The sequence below is a fragment of the Pongo abelii genome, chromosome 1 (assembly GCF_028885655.2).
Source record: "Pongo abelii isolate AG06213 chromosome 1, NHGRI_mPonAbe1-v2.0_pri, whole genome shotgun sequence".
Classification (NCBI taxonomy): Eukaryota; Metazoa; Chordata; class Mammalia; order Primates; family Hominidae; genus Pongo; species Pongo abelii.
In genome coordinates this window covers 195799390-195817579 of record NC_071985.2, presented here as the reverse complement: position 1 = coordinate 195817579, position 18190 = coordinate 195799390, and the positions used below count along the sequence as shown (strand labels likewise).

At 55.2% G+C, this 18190-nt stretch overlaps 1 protein-coding gene across 2 annotated transcripts in view; it reads right to left on the bottom strand.

The window, feature by feature from the left end:
- The window catches only part of EPHA10 (EPH receptor A10), a 52797-nt gene that overhangs the window by 273 nt on the left and 34334 nt on the right, over nucleotides 1-18190 (bottom strand). Inside the window, exons 8-19 of one of the 2 annotated variants that reach the window (XM_054537741.2) lie at nucleotides 17258-17429; nucleotides 12947-13055; nucleotides 9163-9224; nucleotides 8893-9018; nucleotides 7514-7699; nucleotides 6625-6686; nucleotides 6193-6396; nucleotides 5751-5900; nucleotides 5278-5471; nucleotides 4520-4675; nucleotides 1729-4345; nucleotides 605-748 (exon numbers count right to left, since the gene is read on the bottom strand). In XM_054537741.2, the coding sequence (XP_054393716.1) occupies nucleotides 4231-4345; nucleotides 4520-4675; nucleotides 5278-5471; nucleotides 5751-5900; nucleotides 6193-6396; nucleotides 6625-6686; nucleotides 7514-7699; nucleotides 8893-9018; nucleotides 9163-9224; nucleotides 12947-13055; nucleotides 17258-17429 (1536 nt within the window). In that variant the 3' untranslated portion in view covers nucleotides 605-748; nucleotides 1729-4230. Of the gene's footprint in view, nucleotides 1-604; nucleotides 4346-4519; nucleotides 4676-5277; nucleotides 5472-5750; nucleotides 5901-6192; nucleotides 6397-6624; nucleotides 6687-7513; nucleotides 7700-8892; nucleotides 9019-9162; nucleotides 9225-12946; nucleotides 13056-17257; nucleotides 17430-18190 lie in introns of both variants that reach the window. The other variant, XM_024232733.3, reaches the window with a different exon arrangement.

Sequence of the window (18190 nt, the reverse complement as noted above, 5' to 3'; positions counted from 1 at the left end):
CTCTGACCACAGGCAGTGGGGGAAGGGGCGTTATTTATCACCATCCCCACCATCCTACCCCTTGCCCTAAGCACTTCCCATGTCCTGAACTATGCAGAGGAGGAAGACGCCTTCCGCAGCCTAAAGAACATGAATGGCCCGGGCCAGGGAGAGGAGAAGCACTAGCAAGCCAACTGAGACATGCAAGGACTCATGTGGTCCAAGTGTGTGCGTGCATGTGTGTCCATGAGTACATATGTGTTCACATGCATGGGCACTCAGGCCTTGCCCCTGCACCCTTTGGCCAACACCCGCAGCCTGTCCTGGTCATTGTCTCAGCCCACTCTTCCTCCTTTTGCTGGACTCCTCAAAGATTCCCAAACTCCACTCCCCAATCCTCTCATCTGGCTTCTGCCCTGACAACAAAGGTCGCTGTTACGGGTTGAATTGTGCCCCCCACCAGGCCTCTATGTTGAAGTCCTAACTCCCAGTAACTCAGAAGTGACTGTATTTGGAGACAGGCCCTTTAAAGGGGTGATTAAGTTAAAATGAGGCTGTTAGGGTGGGCTGGTATGGACCGGTTCAATATGACTGGCATCCATAAGAAGGGGAAATTTGGACTTACAGAGGGAAGATGATGCGAAGAGACAGAGTGGGAAGACGGCCACAGGCAAGCCGGGGAGAGAGGCCCAGAGCAGAAGCTCCCCTCACAGCTCTCAGCAGGAAACAACCTTGCGCACATCTTGATCTTGGCTTCCAGCCTCCAGAGCTGTGGGACAGTAAATCCCCGTTGGCAAAGCCACGGGTGCTGTGTTACAGTCTGAGGTGCTGTGTTACAGTAGCCCAAGCAAATGAATACACTCACTGATAATATCCCAGTGCCCACACTGACAGCCACTCCTCCCTCCTCTTTCACTTGATTTCTCTGTTTTGTTGTTGTTATTTGTTTGTTTTTCTGCTGTCACCCAGGCTGGAGTATAGTGGCACAGTCTCGGCTCACTGCAACCTCCATCTCCTGGGTTCAAGTGATTCTCCTGTGTCATCCTCCTGAGTAGCTGGGATTACTGGCACCCGCCACCACACCCAGCTAATTTATGTGTTTTTAGTAGAGATGGGGTTTCACCATGTTGGCCAGGCTGGTCTCAAACTCCTGGCCTCAAGTCATCTACCCACCTCAACCTCCCAAAGTGCTGGGATTACAGGCATGAGCCACCGAACCCGGCCGTTTTTCTCTGTATTTAACACCAAAACTTGCTCTTCAGCAGCAATGGCACAGCTCCTCCTGGCATCTCCCACTGCTCCCCTTCATCCAGGTGCCTCCCACCGCTGACGTCTCCCTTCTCCTGCACATGCTGGCCGGGTGACCTCCTTCTCACCGCGGCTTCTACCCCCATCTGAATGCTGATGACCCCAAAGCTCTGTCTCTAACTTACATCTGTGCTCTGAGGTTCAGACCAGATATCCACCTGCCTCCTAGACATCTCTGCCGCACATCCCACAGGCATCTCAAACACATATCCAAAACTGAGCACTGAGCACCTTCCCTGGTCTCTGCCCTCCCTGGTAATGTCTATCCCAGCAAAGGACCCCACCGTGTCTGGGATACCTCCCCGGTTCTACTGCTCCTGAGACTGGGTGACAGACTTCTCTACAAACCCAGGGCACCCAGTTCCCCTCGGTACCCTGGGTCACACCATCCTGCTATGGATCCTGGGACATCTTTCATGGCAGGAGCAGTGTTGGACTCACCTCTATGCAGAGAGATCTCAGACGCACATTCTGGACACCGCTGTCCTCAAGGAAGGGGGCAGAAACCCTTCCACACCAGCTATACAATGATCAAGCAACTGACACTCAAAGAGGCACCATATCACAGACAAGTTTTTATTACCCTGCATAGAGAACCCAAGAAATATAAAAACATCTCCAGAAGGAACCCCCTCCGACTGGCCCCCTTCCTCCCAGGGTGAGCTCAGACCAGGGTAATGGGGGCTTGCAGGCCACCTCTGTCTAGTGAACAAGTTCCATATAAAAATAGATCTGTAGAGGGTTCCCAGACAGCCATCGCCCCACATCACACCTGTGCAGGGCTGAGGCCTGGGACCCAACAGGATTCTGGGACCTCACTCCTCAGGTGGAGGCGAGATCTACCCTGGACACCGAAGTCCTGACAACACAGCCAGGCGCCCTTCTGCAGAAACCACTAGGGTAGGGGGAGATTTTGCCCTGCAGAGAATGACTGATGTAGCTGGAGATGGGGATGAGGCTCCATCCACCCAAGAAGGGATGCTGGTCCAGGCTTCCCAGGAGGGGGGGGGAAGGCGGATCCTGGAGGACACCTGGCCAGGGGCCCCCCCAACCCTGACTAAGGTGGTAGCAACATCTTGGTCTCCCCAGTACCCCCAGAGTCACTGAGCTGGGGCAGGTGCTCAGGAGACAGGGAGGCAGGGGGTTGGGGGAGATTCCAAGAGCACAGGAGCTGCTGATGGCAGGGTGAGGCCAAAGGCACCTCTGTGAGTCACTGTCCCCCACCTCTGGGTGCTCTGGAAAGATGCACTGAACCTTCCCGCCTCTGGGCTCTTTCTCATGCTAGCCTCTCTGCATGGACTCCTCTTGTCCGAGGCCTGCCATCTTGCCTGCCGAACACGCCACCCACCCCAAGGAAAGAACCTTCCCTTTCCCACCTGCAAGACCCTGTTCAACTTACATCTCAACTTCACACATCAGGAGAGTGGCTATCTCCCCCTCCAGCCCACCCACCCACTGACCCAGAGGGCTCCTGGGGGGCCCTGGGCACTGGTGTATGGTGCCCTGGAATTACTTCTTGGTACCTGAGCTCTTCTCCTGGTCTAGTCTGAGCCCCCCAAGAGCAGGCTGTGTGTCTTTTTCATCTTTCCTCTACCCCTTGTCTCCTCTTTCCCACCCCATCCCACCCCACCCACACACAGCCAAGCAGAGCAGACAAGTGTCAGGGGCGGCCTGAACAAACTCAGCCCCTGTGGCCCTGCCAAGATCCAGCTGCCTTCCTGCCATCCTACAAAAGCCCTGGCATCCTGGGACCCACCATTCCCAGGGGCCCTTGTGGATAAGGAACTCCATGGTGGGCTCAGCACAACCACTTCGCCAGGGCTCCATGAAGTCAGAGAAGGGAGGGGCTCCATGGAAGGCTGGGTAGTGCCCAGGGCACGGAGCTGGCTGGAGGGGAGTCGCCTCTAGAGTCCCCACGGGCTGTACAGGGAAGTGGTGGTGCCATAGGGCAGGACCAAGGACTCTCTCTCCAGAGTCAGCCTCATCCCTGGATTGGGTTCTGACCCCAGCTCTGCTCCTGGCGCCTCACTTGGCCTCAGTTTCCCCCATCTGTACACTGGGGGTTAGACAAGCCTGTCTGAGAGAGAGGACCCATCTCTGAGTCTCCTCTTCACCCTCCCCAAGGCTGGAGAGAAAAGCTCTTGGGTCCCTGGGGAGATAACATGGCCCTTTATGCTTTTCCCAGATGTCCTGGCCACTGAGTTCATAAAAGGAATGCACACGAGGGCGTCATGGGGCCCCAGGGAGCACCAGGGCCTCTTATGGACCGGCCTAGCCAGGACTCTTGACCTCACCCTGAACTGTCAGCCCAAGGCAGGGGGACACAGAAACCAGCTCCTGAGTCTAGGGCTCTTGGGTATCAGCCCCTGAGCTCAGTATCATCTTTGCCTGCCTGGGCCTTGGCCAGTGTCCAGTCAGCCCCTGCCAAGGCACAGGGAGCTGAGGATGATGCACCTCTGGCCCAGCCCCCGACGCCTGAGCCACCAGGCAGCTGCAGTCACTGCCAGGTAGAACAAGAGCCCCCCAGGACCCACACTGTCTGACTGGTCAATGGGTCTGTGGGAAAAGGGAACACCCCACGGGGTAGGCCCCAGCCCCCAGTGGGTACAAATGGCAGTAGGGCATGAGCCAGGGCAATCTCAACCCACTCTCTTCCCTCCCATCCCTGCCCCAGCTCTTCTCTGCTGTTATCTCACGGGTCCTCCCTAGGGATTTGAACCTCTTTTCAGGGGCACTGAGTTAGCCAAGGCGTTCAGACTGGTGAAAATGGGAGGGGCAGGCAGTGAAAGCGGGGAAGCTGTGGCCCCAAACCAGATCTGGGCCCAAGCGGAGGAAGAGAGCGCTCCCTCCCACACTGCTGGAGCGCAGCTTGCCATGGTCCTTGAGCAGGGCTGGGGGATCTGGACCCCCACCGGAGTCCTGCCTTGGAAGAATGGGGTCCACTCACACCTGCACTCCCTGGCCCTGCAGCTGGAGCACTCGTGCCTGCAGGGCGCTGATCCCAGTGAGGAGGGCCTCTCGATGTTCAGCCGAAGAGATGCCTAGGCTCACCAGGTCCCTGAAACAAAGGTTGGTCACAATCGGCTGGCTTGACCCCAACTTCTGCTCCTCCCATGAAGGCCCTCCACTCTCCCTCCGCTTCTCTGGACAGGTTGGGACTCCCCAGCATAGGCAGGGGCAGGGCCCCTGGAATCCCCCAGCCCTGGCCTTGACTTTAGTGCCTTGGACTCACTGGGCAGTCATCTCGGCCACGGCCTCCAGGCTCCCACAGCCAGCAGCCGTGAAGCTGTCCTTGTAGCGGCACAGGTCCAGGGCCTCCAGCCACGCGCCCACAGAGCCAAAGGAGGGGAAGGTGGAGAAGGCACGGTCCGATAGCGGGGTGGGAGGCCTGCGGGTCAGAGGAGCTGTGCTCAACCGACAGCTGGGATCTGGGCCCACACCACACCTGGTGGTCTCCCGGGGAGAGGCCAGCTGAGGATGGACAGGAGAAGGGGAGGGTAACCGGGCCCCAGGGCTGGACCTGGCTCACATGAGCACTGTGCATTCCTGAAGAAGCGAGGGCTTCAGGTTCTTCAGGCAGGTGGAGGCAGAGCTAGTGCCAGCTAAAGGTATTGGCGTATCCGGAACAGTCTGGGGTAGGACACGCCTAGGACTGGTTGGTGACTCATATTTGGAACAACGAATATTAATTTCACATATTTGATTCATTGGAACTACAAATGTGTTAGGGCTATTACCACATCTATTTCTCCAGTCAGACGTCATTGTACCCGGGGATGTGGGCAAAATCCAGGAGAAGCAGAAGTGACCAGGAGGATGTGCAGTGAGGTGGGCCTGGGCAGGCGGGAGAACTACAGCACTCTGGGGCAATGGGGTGAACAATTGCTCTTGGACAGGTGGGGTGGTGGAGGCGGTGGGTTTGCACTTGCGACATGCAGGGAGGCCCTCCACGGACAGGTGAGAGGCTGGCTGTCCCATGTGGGAACGTACCTGGGACAGGTAGTCGGGGCACACTTGGGGGGCTCTGGGTCCTGCACCATCTTGCTCAGGATGCTGTGGATCTGGGAGAACCTGGGCCGCTCACCTGGGTCCTTCTGCCAGCAGTCGAGCATTAGTCGGTGCAGAGGGTTAGGACAGTTCCTGGGGGGTGGCAGCCGGAAGCCATCCTCCACAGCCTTGATCACCTGGGCCATGGGGGTGGGGAGCAGAAAGGAGGCTCTGGGTTTCCCCAGCACATGGTGCGTGCACACACACACGCACACACACACATGCGCACACACAGACACACACACACACATACACCCAAGGAAGACTGGGGCAGTGGCCAGGCAGAACCAGAAGCAAGCAGACGGAGAAGAGGTGCCTAGGGCAGGAAGGCTGAGGGCCAATGGGCAGAAGTCAGGAAGCTGGGGCCTGAGGTGAGAGGGTCAGAAGGCATGGAGCTGGAGCCACAGGTTACTCACGTCTTGGCCAGACATGTCCCAGTAAGGCCGCTCCCCAAAGGCCATCACCTCCCACATGATAATGCCGAAGCTCCACACGTCACTGGCGGAGCTGAAGTGGCCAAACTGAAGCGTCTCGGGTGCGGCCCATAGCGCTGGGCTCCGGCCACCCTGTAGGGGCAGGCAGGTCAGGGGCAAGGAGGAACTGGGTGACACGCAGGTTTCCCCACCCCACTGAGCCCCAGATCCAGCCTGCGTGTCATCCTCCCAGGCAACCCCCAACTCCAGCTTCACATCTGGGAAAGACACAAAAGCTGACCTCAAGGTGGGGTTCACTCGCATTTATGCCAAGACCAACTGGGTGGAGGGGCAGGGAAGGGAGTGGAAGTGGGGAGCTACAGGCTCCAGGGCAGCTTGGTGGGAACCAGAAGGCGCAGGCAGGTTTGGCTGGGGGCGCCCTCACCATAGTGGTGTAGACAGCCTCTGATCGGTCCCGGGGGCCCCGCCCGAAGCCAGAGATCTTGCAGACAAGGTCGCTGCTGACCAGCACACGGCGAGCTGCCAGGCCCCGGTGAACATAGCCCATCTCTGACAGATACTTCATGGCTGATGCCAGCCCAGGCAGCAACCCCATCAGTTGCCCAGCCACCAGCTGCCCCTCATGCCGCTGTGGAGGGAAAAGACTGAGGCCAGGGCTGTGGGCTTGGATCGCCTGGTGTTGTGTGACACCAGGGCGTTCACCTAGCTCTTGCCAGGCTTTAGTTCACCCTGTGACCACAGGTCAGCCCGGCCAGTGGGGATGATGCCAATTCCAAGCCCTACCAAAGAGAAAAGTGAGGGACCCCTGCCCGCCTTACAGAATAAAGTGGTCATTGGCAGCCCCAGGGCCACTCACCCTGAGGAAGCCGTCCAGGGCCCCATGGCTCATATACTCGGTGACAATCATCAAGGTGCTTCCTGCGCCCAGGGATGGGAACACACATGCTAAGTTGTCCACTCCACCCCACACGCACACAAGTTTCCCCCCCGGGGTCCCAGACCGGGCCTCAAGAGCCAGAACCAGCACCAAGTTCCCTAATCTTGCCATCCTTCTGCCCAGCCCAGGGTCCTCTATGCCAAGGAACAAAAGAGGAGACATCTGTAGGTAAACAAAGGCCAAGGTCAAGAGCTGCAACAAGCTTGCTAAGAAAGATCACTCTTTCTAGGAGTGATATTCTAGGGGACCTACCCCCTAGAATATCACAGGTCAGAAAGGTCATTCTGGCCGGGCGCGGTGGCTCACGCCTGTAATCCCAGCACTTTGGGAGGCCAAGGCGGGCGGATCATGAGGTCAGGAGATCAAGACCATCCTGGCTAACACGGTGAAACCCCATCTCTACTAAAAAAAAAAAAAAAAAATATAAAAAAAATTAGCCGGGCCTGGTGGCAGGCGCCTGTAGTCCCAGCTGCTCGGGAGGCTGAGGCAGGAGAATGGCGTGATCCCAGGAGGCGGAGCTCGCAGTGAGCCGAGATCTCGCCACTGCACTCTAGCCTGGGCAACAGAGCGAGACTCCATCTCAAAGAAAAAAAAAAAAGAAAGAAAGAAAAGAAAGGTCATTCTGAGCCAGAGTGGCCGCTCCAGGAGAGCCACCCTGAGTCAGTGAAAGCTGAGGTCCCTGGCTGAAGCTCCCTCCCATAGCTGAGGGAAGGACCTGGAGAGGCAGGGGCACTCCAAACTCCCACACCATCATTTCCACCCCCCATACCCGTGGGCTGGGCAGCAGGAAGGGAGCACCGGGCCCTACCTCGGGTAACAACGCCCTCCAGCCGCACGATGTGGCTATGGTCAAACTGGCCCAGCGTGAGGGCCTCGGCCAGGAAGCCGAGCCTCTGTGAGTCGGAGGCGCTGTCCCTCAGCGTGTGCACGGCTACAGGCAGCTCCTGGCGACCGGGGAGCTGCAAGCAGCCACAGCACAGCTCCCCAAACCGCCCTGTGGGGAAACAGCACCTCAGACACTGCCAGAGGCCACTGCCCTGGCTCAGCTGGACAGGCTGAGCCGAGGAGAAAGTGACTCTGACCAGCCTGGCCAACATGGTGAAACCCAGTCTCTACTAAAAATACAAAAATTAACCAGGCAAGGTGGCACATGCCTGTAATCCCAGCTACTTGAGAAGCTGAGGCAGGAAAATCACTTGAACCCAGGAGGCGGAGGTTGCAGTGAGCTGAGATTGTGCCACTGGACTTCAGACTGGGTGATGGAGCAAGACTCGGTCTCAAAAAAAAAAGTGACTCCAGATCATGGACCACTTCCAGTTTAAATCCTGGTAAACTGAGTACCAGCAGTATGACCTTGAATTCCATCTCTTTCCCTTTCTTGGCCTGTCTCCTCTGTGAAATGGGGATTCCTCCCTGCCTTCCTCAGTAGGGGGAGGTTTCCGAGCCTTAAAGAAAGGACAGGGCACATGCCAGCACGCCGACTGCCATCAAACCCCATGTGACCCAGGACGGATGACAATGACATCTATTCTTCCACCCTGCCCTTTCCGGCTTCTGTCCAGCGGGTCTGGAGACCGTGTCAGGGGATAATGTCAGGCTCCCAGTGAAAGCAGCTGCTGTCTCTGAGCACAGGAGGCTGAGGATTTGTAGTCAGGAAGAAAGGCTAGCAGGAGACTGGCCCTTAGAGAGCAAGCGCCGACAGCCAGGCCCTGTGAGGAGTGCTGGGAGGTCCCCACATTAGCCCCCAGAAGGCAGATATCATGCCCATTTCTCAGATGAGCAACTGAGGCTCTGAGCAAAAGGGGGCCATGACCCTGATTATGCAGTGGGTCAGTGGGAGAGCCAGGACTAGAACTCAGTTATGGCTGGCCCCCAAGCTTACAAAGGCCCCTTCCTACTGCTCTATGAAGGCCTGGGACTAAACTGCCAGCGGCAGTGTGCAGAGGTCTGACCTTGAGGACCAGGAGAGGGTCACAGACCCCTCTGCCATCCTCTTCCTTATAATCAGGCAAGCCAGGGACTTTCTGGGTGGAGGGTGGGCTTGGTGTGGAGGCAGGGCTTCCAGACACGAGAGGGACTTGGGTGGAGGTGGGCTTCAGGATAGAGGTGTGGACAGAGTAGGGGCGGGGCCTGTAGAGTGGGTGGGGCTTCCAGATGGGGACAAGGCTTCCTGGGCGCCCAGCTTGCCTGCTCCAAGGCTCCTTTCCAGCGTGACGCTTTTCGCATCCAGTTCCTTGGCAAACAGATGCACAGCCTGCAGCGGGTCCCCACAGCTCTGGGGGTCCAGGAACGTGCGACGTGTTGGGACTTTGACTGGGAGAGAAAGAGATGAGCCTAAGGAATGGGGCCTCCACCACTGGGGCTGACAAGGGGGCTCATGCAGTGGAGCAAGGCAGAGGGCTGAGGAGTGAGGCAGGGTGGAGCCCGCCCCTCCCCAGCCAGGCCCAGCCAACTCACAGTGGAAATACAGCTCCTCTTCATCATGGGCATCCCCTCCTCCTTTGCCATAGCTGCAGGGCCTGGCAGGGAGTTCAGGGTCATTCTTTCAGCCAGGCCACCCCAGCCCTTCCCATTGCAGAGCACTGAGGGCAGCACCTCTTTGTCCCTTCAAAAGACAAGGCCTATGCCCTGGGGGAGGGAACTTCTTGTCCAGCTGGTTCAAAAGCTTCTCTGTGGTTTGATGACCTCCCCATGGCACAGATACAACCATAGCCCTAAACCAAACCCTCACCACCACCACCATCCCTAGCTACTTTCACATGGTGAAAATTATTGCAACTCCAGAGGCACCCAATCCAAATCCTGGCTGCAGGCCCCCAGCTGCCCCCACATGTGGTTTTGTGAAAGTGTGAATAAGGCAAGCGGATCCAGCACTCGGGGGCAGCTTCTGGTCTGGTCAGGAAAACAAACACAGAGAGTTAGCCACAAGCCCACTCACCAGTGCTGGCAAAGGAGAAAGGCGCTGTACTGTTGGGACAGGGGACAGACAGGCCTGACCTGATCCAAGGTCATTGTGGAGGGCTTCCTGAGACAGAGGCAGCCACGGGCCAAAAGACTGCATCACAGTCAACAAAGCCAAAGGCCGGTACTTGGGGCCCCTAGGGGCAGGGCCTTGCTGGCCAAGATAAATACTTTGGCTTTTATTCTGGGAGCAGAGGAGAGCCCCTGTGGGGTTTAAGCAGAGGAGTGCAATGATTTGATTTCTACTTTAGAAAGAGCTCCAGTTGCAGAGTGGAAGCTGCCACGGGTGTCACCACAGGAGAGGAGCTGGCAGTGGTTCCAGCTATGGGGTCAACACGGGCATGGAGAGAGGCAGAGGACTTGAGTGACGTGAAGGTGACAGGGGCCACAGGGCTGAGAGGTTGTTGGATGGCAGAAAGGAAGAGGGAGAAGTTGCTCACAGTTTATGGTGGTGCCATTTACTGGGACGAGGAGACAAAAAGTTCACATTTAGACATCTGAGTTTGCAGGCCTGGGGGATAAGCAGGGAAGATAAGATGAGGGTTCGATGTGCGTGTGTGTGTCTGGAGCTTGGAAGAGAGTCCCGCTCTGCAGATACAAATCAGGAGCAATGAGCATGGCCCAAGGAGAGGATGGAGTCTGAGAAGAGGGACTAGGAATAAGTCTGAGAAACCCCAACATCCAGGCTAGCGGAAGGAAGCACCAAGGACAGTACAAAAGAACCGCCAGAGGAACAGGAGGAGACTGGAGGGAAACTGGGGCAGGGTGTCACGGGGACCAAGGACAGAGAAAGTAGAGGGGGTGGTAGAGAGAAATCACATAAAGGATGAGAGACCAAGGGAGGAGTTTCCGAAGTTTTCACAACAGAGATGATCACATGTAGATACAGATGATCACATGGGAAGGAGGAGCAAGGCTGTCACACAGGGGGAAGCGGCCACCGAAGGGTGTTGACAGCCTGGGCTCGGAACCTGACTGCACGGACCTGCTTCCCAGCTCCTCCACTCAGTAACTATGGGACTGGGTGGCTCCATTTTCTCTTTAATAAAATCAGGATAAAGATAGGCCTGCCAGACAGCAGCATGTCAGCTTACCAAGCCTCCACACATGTTCACTGTTATGGGGAGCAGAGGGGAACATTAGGAGTAACAGTGGGCTCCCAAGATGGCAAAAGGGTGGGGTTCAGTCACAGGTGGAAGGACTGATCCTGGCTGGGGGGATCACCTCCTCTAGAGAAAAGGGGGTGAGGATGGGTGCAGAAGCAGGCAGGTTAGTAGGCTTGGTGGTGAGTAGTCCAGGGGCCAGTGATGAGGCTAAAGAACAGATGTGACCAGTGTGGCCAAGAGAGCAAGCTGCAAAGACAGGGCATCTGCAGACCAAGAAGGGAACTGGATTAAGTATTGGGGTGAGACCAGGCACGGTGGCTCATACCTGTAATCCCAGCACTTTGGGAGGCTGAGGTGGGTAGATCACCTGAGGTCAGGAGTTTGAGACCAGCCTGGCCAAAATGGCAAAACCCCGTCTCTACTAAAAATACAAAAAAATTAGCTGGATATGGTGGCATAGGCCTGTAGTCCCAGTTACTCAGGAGGCTGAGGCAAACGAATCATTTGAACCGGGGAGGCAGAGGCTACAATGAGCTGAGATCATGCCACTGCACCTCAGCCTGGGTGACAAGAGCAAGGCTCCATCTCAAAAAAAAAAAAAAAAAAAGTAACGAGGTGAAGCATTCTAGGGGGATGGCCAGGAGGAACAGAAGAGATGATCCTTGGGAATGAGAAGTCAAAGAACCAAGGGGCAAGGGGTGGGACAGGCTGTCTGGCAGCTACTGAAGTCACCCAGGGTGGTGACAGGACTTCCACGAATGAGGAGCAACATCCAGAAGAGATAGGTGGAGATGAAGGGGGGAAGGCTGAGTGGATGGAGGAGCAAAAGAGGGTCTGTGGTGAGGACAGGAGAGAGGCTTCCACTGGACCACATGGCCTGGTGAGAAGTGGGCAAGCCAGGGTGGACTGGAGAGGAGGGAAATTGGAGGTGAGGGACCACGGCACAGAGCAGGTCCTACACACAGGATGGTGTGAGAGGTGCTGCAGACAGCCCATCAGGCTGGGACACGCATGCTGGAGGAGAACATCTCTCTACCCCTCCACACTAGACCGGGCTCACTCTCCCCATTTCAGAGCAGCTGGATTTGGAATCCCGCTCTGGCTTGCTCTGCCTCTGTAGTGCACCTGTCCTCAGGGCACTGCTGTCCTGCAGAGCCTCTGCCCGGAAGAGGGGCTCTTGGCTTGCTTGTCTCCCTTTCCTCCTTCTACCTCTCAGAGCCCCTCAGTGCAAAGCCAGGATGAGATGCTCTCGGCATCTGTCCATCTCTGCTTTTCCAACGGGTCCAGCACATGGACCCTTCATGCTCCACAAGCAAGGAGTTCCCTACTCTTGTCCTGCCCTCCTGATTTGCCTGGTCCAGGCAGAGCTGGCTCCTAGGCTAGCGAGACAGTGTTCTCTCCCACTCAGTCACTTTCAGTGCCTCATTCAAGGCCAAGCAAATTAGCCAGTGCCAAATGAATGCCCATTGTCCTTCCAGCTGCCAGGCAGTTTCAGGATGCTGAGATGTGGCTCCCCGGACCGCCCAGCCTGGGAACCAGCTGGGCGACTCTGCCTGCAGCAGAGTGTGGCCCTGGGGAGAAGGGGAGGACACATGCCAGGAGGCCTCTGCTGCCTGCAAAAGGACTAGAATCTTCTCTGAACCATACTCAACCTCTACGTCTTCCTCCTATCCCCTTTCTCTGCTCACCCTCCTGCAAGCTTCTTTCTGCTGGGGGTGGGAGGTTTCTGCTTTATGAATTGCCCTCCCTGTCCTGCCCCTCCCACACACATACATACACAAGATTTCTGTCTTTTCCCCCTTTTCCTGTGTTCAAGGGCCTCAAGAGGCCCAGAGGCAGGGGCTGGGGGCCTCTGAGCCCCTCTGGAGAATCCTAATCACACTGGAGCAGCCGGAGCTTGATTCCTTCCTCAGTGATGCCTTCTGACATTTAATGAGTTAAGGCGCTAAATCCCCTTCATCCCAGAGCGGCTGAGCTAGCTGCAGTGCTGGCTGCCACATGAACAGTGAGCGGGGGGAGGGGCTGGGATGATGCATGCCTACATTTGTACAGCAGTGTGCTTGTGGGTGCAAATCTGCGTGTGTGCAAAGTGGGCAGAGATGCCTGTGAGCACACATTAATGTGCACGGGACATGATCCACCAGGGGTCACCTAGGCTGGGGCCAGCCACCTACCTCCTCCAAATGGCCAGCACACTCATCACGGAGCCCAGGACGAGGAGGGCCGAGATGGTCACTACGGTGATGACAACGGCGGGGCTCTGGTCCCTGGACCCTGAGGCAGCTGGGAGGAAAATCACGAGGTTGAGGCAGGCAGAGGACCAGGCTCCTAGGCAAGCCCCAGGGCAGACTCCTGTCTTCACCCTGTAGCAGGATTCCCACAGCACCTCTGCACTTGGCACTGCCTCCCGGCCACAGAGGCGCCAAGGCAGTCCCATTGACCACAGTGGCACCTGGAGTCCCAAGAGCTTCCTCTGCTCTCAGGGCAGAACACCTCCACGGCAGCCCAGCTCCTGCTCAGAGAGAGAGGCAGGAGTCCAGACAGGCAGGGCCAGGCCTCCCTCTATGCCTTTCAGATGAGCAGTGAGAGACTCAAAGTCGCTCTGCAGGAGGAATGGCCTCTGCTCTGAGCTCCCTACCCCCAATCCAGACCATCCACCAACAATAATAAAAAGGGCTAACGGTAACTGCACCTTACTCCGTTCAAGACACTGGGCCATGTACCTTCACTATACTGTCTTGTTTCACCTTCACACTAATCCAGGAAGGTATTACCATCTTCATTCTACAGCTGAGGAAACTGAGCTTGAGAAATTACATAATTTGTCCAAGATCACATGGCTAAAAAGTGGTGAATTTAAGATTTGAGCATCACTCCAAAAGTCTCTGCCTGATTCCAAAGCTTCTGCTTTGAACTATTTCTCCAAGACAGCAGCCCAGAGGACTCTTGCTCTCAGACCTATTCATCGATCTATCCAATCAACCCATCCATCCATCCAACCTATGTGCCTGGTTTGCATTAGTACTGAGGAGAGAGGGGTACATGGGTCTATGGGTGAGATAGAAACAAAAATCTTAACTGTAGAATGAAAAAAGAAACAGAAACAGAGCTGAGCAGAGGCACAATAATTTCTTCCTAAAGCCAATGAGGAAGGCTTCACAAAAAAAGGTGCCATCTGAACTGGACCTGGAGACTGGAAGAATTTTTGATGGTGCTTTGATGCACACACTGGGTCTGAAAATGGCAAGTCATCCCCTGTGTCTGGGAAACAGACTGCATGAAGGCGGAGAGTGGCAAATAGGAAGCTGGAGGGTGGGAAGATGGAGGGAATTGGGGGAGCCAGAACCTGTAGGGCCTTGAACTCTAAGCTAAGGAATATAAACTTTCTCCTGTGGGTGACAGGGAGCAGTAGAGAGAGTTCCTGCCTAAGAAGAAAAGGAATGAGGGTGTCTGCTGAGGTGGGAGTGAGGATGGAGAAGAGGTGCTTGAGAGAGGTGAAGGTTTGGCATAACTATTAGGAAAGGGAAACGTACTAAGTGGCCCTGAAGACTGAACTGAGGTTGGAAAGTACACGTCTGCAGGCAGCTTCTGCGTGGGACACAGGGAGGAGAAAGGTCCAAGTCTGGGGACTAGCAGGTGGGTGCAGCAAGTTGCCCAGGGAATGAAGGGTGGCAGAGTTGGGGAGTATTGCTGATGAGATCATCTGCAGGGGCTGGGTAGAGATGGGTGTGGGGCCAGGAGGAGCTAAAAGCCTGGGAGATGAGGTAGGATCCAGTGAGCAGTCTTTCGGATGTCACAGAGCAAGTGAGGAGGAACAGAAGACGAGAGTTAGAGGCCAAAAATGCTGGAGTCAGAGAGGGCATTTCAGAGCCCAGGGTTCCAGAGGCAAAGAGGGCCGAGGGTCTGGGTGGGGACAGAGGGGAACAGAGTTGCCAAGAACTGTTTGAAATGAGGCAACCATGTGGACACAGAAACGGAGAAAGATGCCAGCAGTGGGCAGCCTCTGAGATGGCATCCCTACCTCCTGGTATCCATTCCCCGTGAGCACAGGCTGGATTCATTTCTAATGAACAGAATATGGCAAGAGTATTGTGATGTCATTCCCAAGATCAGGAAACAAGACGAATGGCTTCTGTCTTGGGTGCCCTCTCCCTGGCTCACAGTCTCTGGAAGAATCCAGTGGTTGTGGTGAGCAGCTCTAAGGAGAGGCCCACGGGACAAGGAACAGCACGCCTCAGCAGTAGCCAGCAAGACCCTGAGCAGGGAGGTGAACTCTCCCCCAGCTAAGCCCTGAGATGATCACAGCCCCTGAGGACAACTTGAGGGCAGCCTTGGAAGAGACCCTAAGTCACTGGCACCTAGCTGAGAGGCACCTATATTACCGATCCGTGGAAACATAAGATTGTAAATATTTGTTGTTTTCACCTGCTAGATGTTGGGGCAACTTGTTACATAACAATAGGTAACTAGCACAGTGGTGACGCACAAGAGTTCACCAAGACCTTGATTTGGGGCCGGGCATGGTGGCTCACACCTGTAATCCTAACACTTTGGAAGGCCAAGACAGGAGAACTGCTTTGAGCCCAGGAGTTCGAGACCAGCCTGAGCAACATAGCAAGATTCCATCACCCTTTTTAAAAAAAGAAAAAAGAAAAAGATCCTGCTTCGGAAGGCGGGGGGCAGTGGCTCACACCTGTGATCCCAGCACTTTGGGAGGCCGAGTGGAGGGATCACCTGAGCCCAGGAGTTTGAAATGAGCCTGAACAACATAGTGAGACCCCCAAAAAGTAAAAATATTAGCTGGGCATGGTGGCGAGTGTCTGTGGTCTCAGCTACTTGGGAAGCTGAGGTGGGAGGATCACTTAAGCCTGGAAAGTTGAGGCTGCAGTGAGCTGTGATTGTGCCACTACACTCCAGCCTGGGTGACACAGTAAGACCCTACCTCAAAAAAGAAAAAAAAAAATCTCAATTTGGAGACACAGCTCATGGGAAACCACACTCTGCAGATTGGAAGAACCATAGCTAGGGCCACAAGAAGGGAGGCTGGGGATCTCAGCAGTCTCTACTAACTGAGAGGTACCCAATGAATGGAGACCATCAGCCCTTCTCCGCTGACAGTCCCCAGCTCCTGCCCCCACTATGCCCAGTCCAGCCAAACCTGCCCACCTTTGTTCAGATGGCTTCCTCTCCCCAGAATGCCTCCCTGCTCATCTGTACACATTCAAATGTTCCCCAGCTATAATCTTCTCTTTCCAGCACCTGGCCGAGGTCTGATACTTTTTGCATTCAGGCGAGAAGTGTGGTCTTCCTTCCCAGAACTCAGACCCCTTCAGCATTTTATCTTCACCTCCCTTTGGACTCAGAGCTCTTCCTATCTTGGATTAGAGTCATGTAGCAGGTTGGAAAGAATTATTATCTTGACAGCTGGTGCCAGAATGTCTCTTAGGGGGAACTGCCTTTGTTCAGGAAAATATTTTCATGAGCTGCTCAGGGTAGATAGAGGTGAGATCCTGAGGGCCAGGTTAGCAGCAGGCAAAGCAACAAGACAGCTAAACTGCTCTGCACACATCAGGGAATTGGGGAGTGGGTGGGGAGAAGAGGAACCAGGGGAGGGAAGTAAAGGAGGAGGGAGGAAAGCACCATATTGTGGAGAAGCCGGAGATGTTTTCAGATGAGGATATTCAATGTCCAGTTTTTGTTTGATTTTGGTAACAGCTTTATTGAGATATCGATTGCATACCATGTGATTTACCCACTTAAGCTATGCAATCCTTTTTTTTTTTTTTTTGAGACAGAGTCTCACTCTGTGACCTAGGCTGGACTGTAGTGGCACAATCTTGGCTCACTGCAACCTCCGCCTCCCAGTTTTAAGTGATTCTTGTGCCTCAGCCTCCCGAGTAGCTGGGATTACAGGTGCCCGCCACCATGCCCGGCTGATTTTTGTATTTTTAGTAGAGAAGGAGTTTCACCATGTTGGCCGGGCTGGTCTCGAACTCCTGACCTCAGGTGATACACCTGCCTCAGCCTCCCAAAGTGCTGGGATTACAGGTGTGAGCCACCGCACCCGGCCGCAATCCTTATTTTTGTGTTTATCGCTGCAATGCAACCCCTTCATGTCCGTCAACCTTCAGTGAAGTCAGCAACACGCTCTAAGGCCTAGTGGGGAAAGGGACAGTGGCCCATGTTTGGGTCTCTATCCAAATTGAGTCTCTATCCAGCTAAGACATGGGTTATAGCTGTTCACAAACCCCTCTCCTGTGAGCTCCTCCAGGACAGTTTCCCAATCTAATTCATGTTGGTGAACAGGCATTAGTCAGTGGATTTCAAAGTCATTAATTAATTAGGCTGTAATTAAACTGTTCTGTAGGCTCCCTTCATTGCACAGATAACTCCAGATAACTCTCCCCCTCTATTTGTCTCCCTGCCTCAGCCCCATGCAGGGTTCTCTCTGTCTAGGTCCCTGTCCATTCACACACACTACTTACCTTCCCCCAGTGTCTGCACTTCAATGCTGGGGTTAAAGCTCTGGGCCTCCCAGGATGGCCCCGGGGAAGCGGCCCGGATCTGAAAGACGTAGCGGGTAGCCGGCTTCAGGTTGGTGACGGTGACTGTGGGCGCCCCTGTCTTCACCATGGAGTAAGTCTGCTCACTCTGACCCTGGAGAGAGATCAAGAAGTGAAGCCCACCAGCGCCAGATCCACTGTTCTAGGAGAACAAAGGGTGAACAGGAACAGGGAGGCAGGAGAAGCACCCTTAGGTGAATGTGGGCTGAGTGCGAAAACCCAACCTCAATCATCTTGGGGGTTCCCAGGGATCTTTTCCTTGGATCCTTAGCCCCTGTCTTCACCACAAGCACCCACCCACACTCGGTGGCACTTGTAGCTGAGAATAGCCCAACCTCTGCATAAGAGAAATTTTAGAGAAGACACCAGATCCTCCTTCCAGGGGATGATAGGATGAGGGCCACCAGGGCCTGTCCATCCAGACTGAGCTGGGCCAGTGCCCTAGGCAGGCCTGAAGCCTCAAAGGACAGAATGAAAGAATGAGCCCTGACCCATGAAAGCCCCCAATGGCCCACAAGGTTTTTCCTTTCCTTGATGTCTGATTTTCACAACTGTCCTGCAAGGCTCAGAGGACAGAAAGTATTATCTTGTTTGTTTGTTTCACAGATAAAGAAACCCAGTTCAGAGGGGTAAAGACTCCCCCAAGGCCCCAGCTGGAACTATCACTGATGAGCGCCTCCTCAGTGCCAGCTTCTGCATGAGACCTTTTGCCTCCTGTGAACCTCACAACAGCCCTGTGGAGTCAGCATTTCCATCTCCTTTTTAGGTGAGGTTCACATCAAGGAAGGGGCTGGTGCGCCCTCTGAATCCCTGCAGAGCCTGTGTTTTTTGCTCGACATCATGCTGCCCCCTACT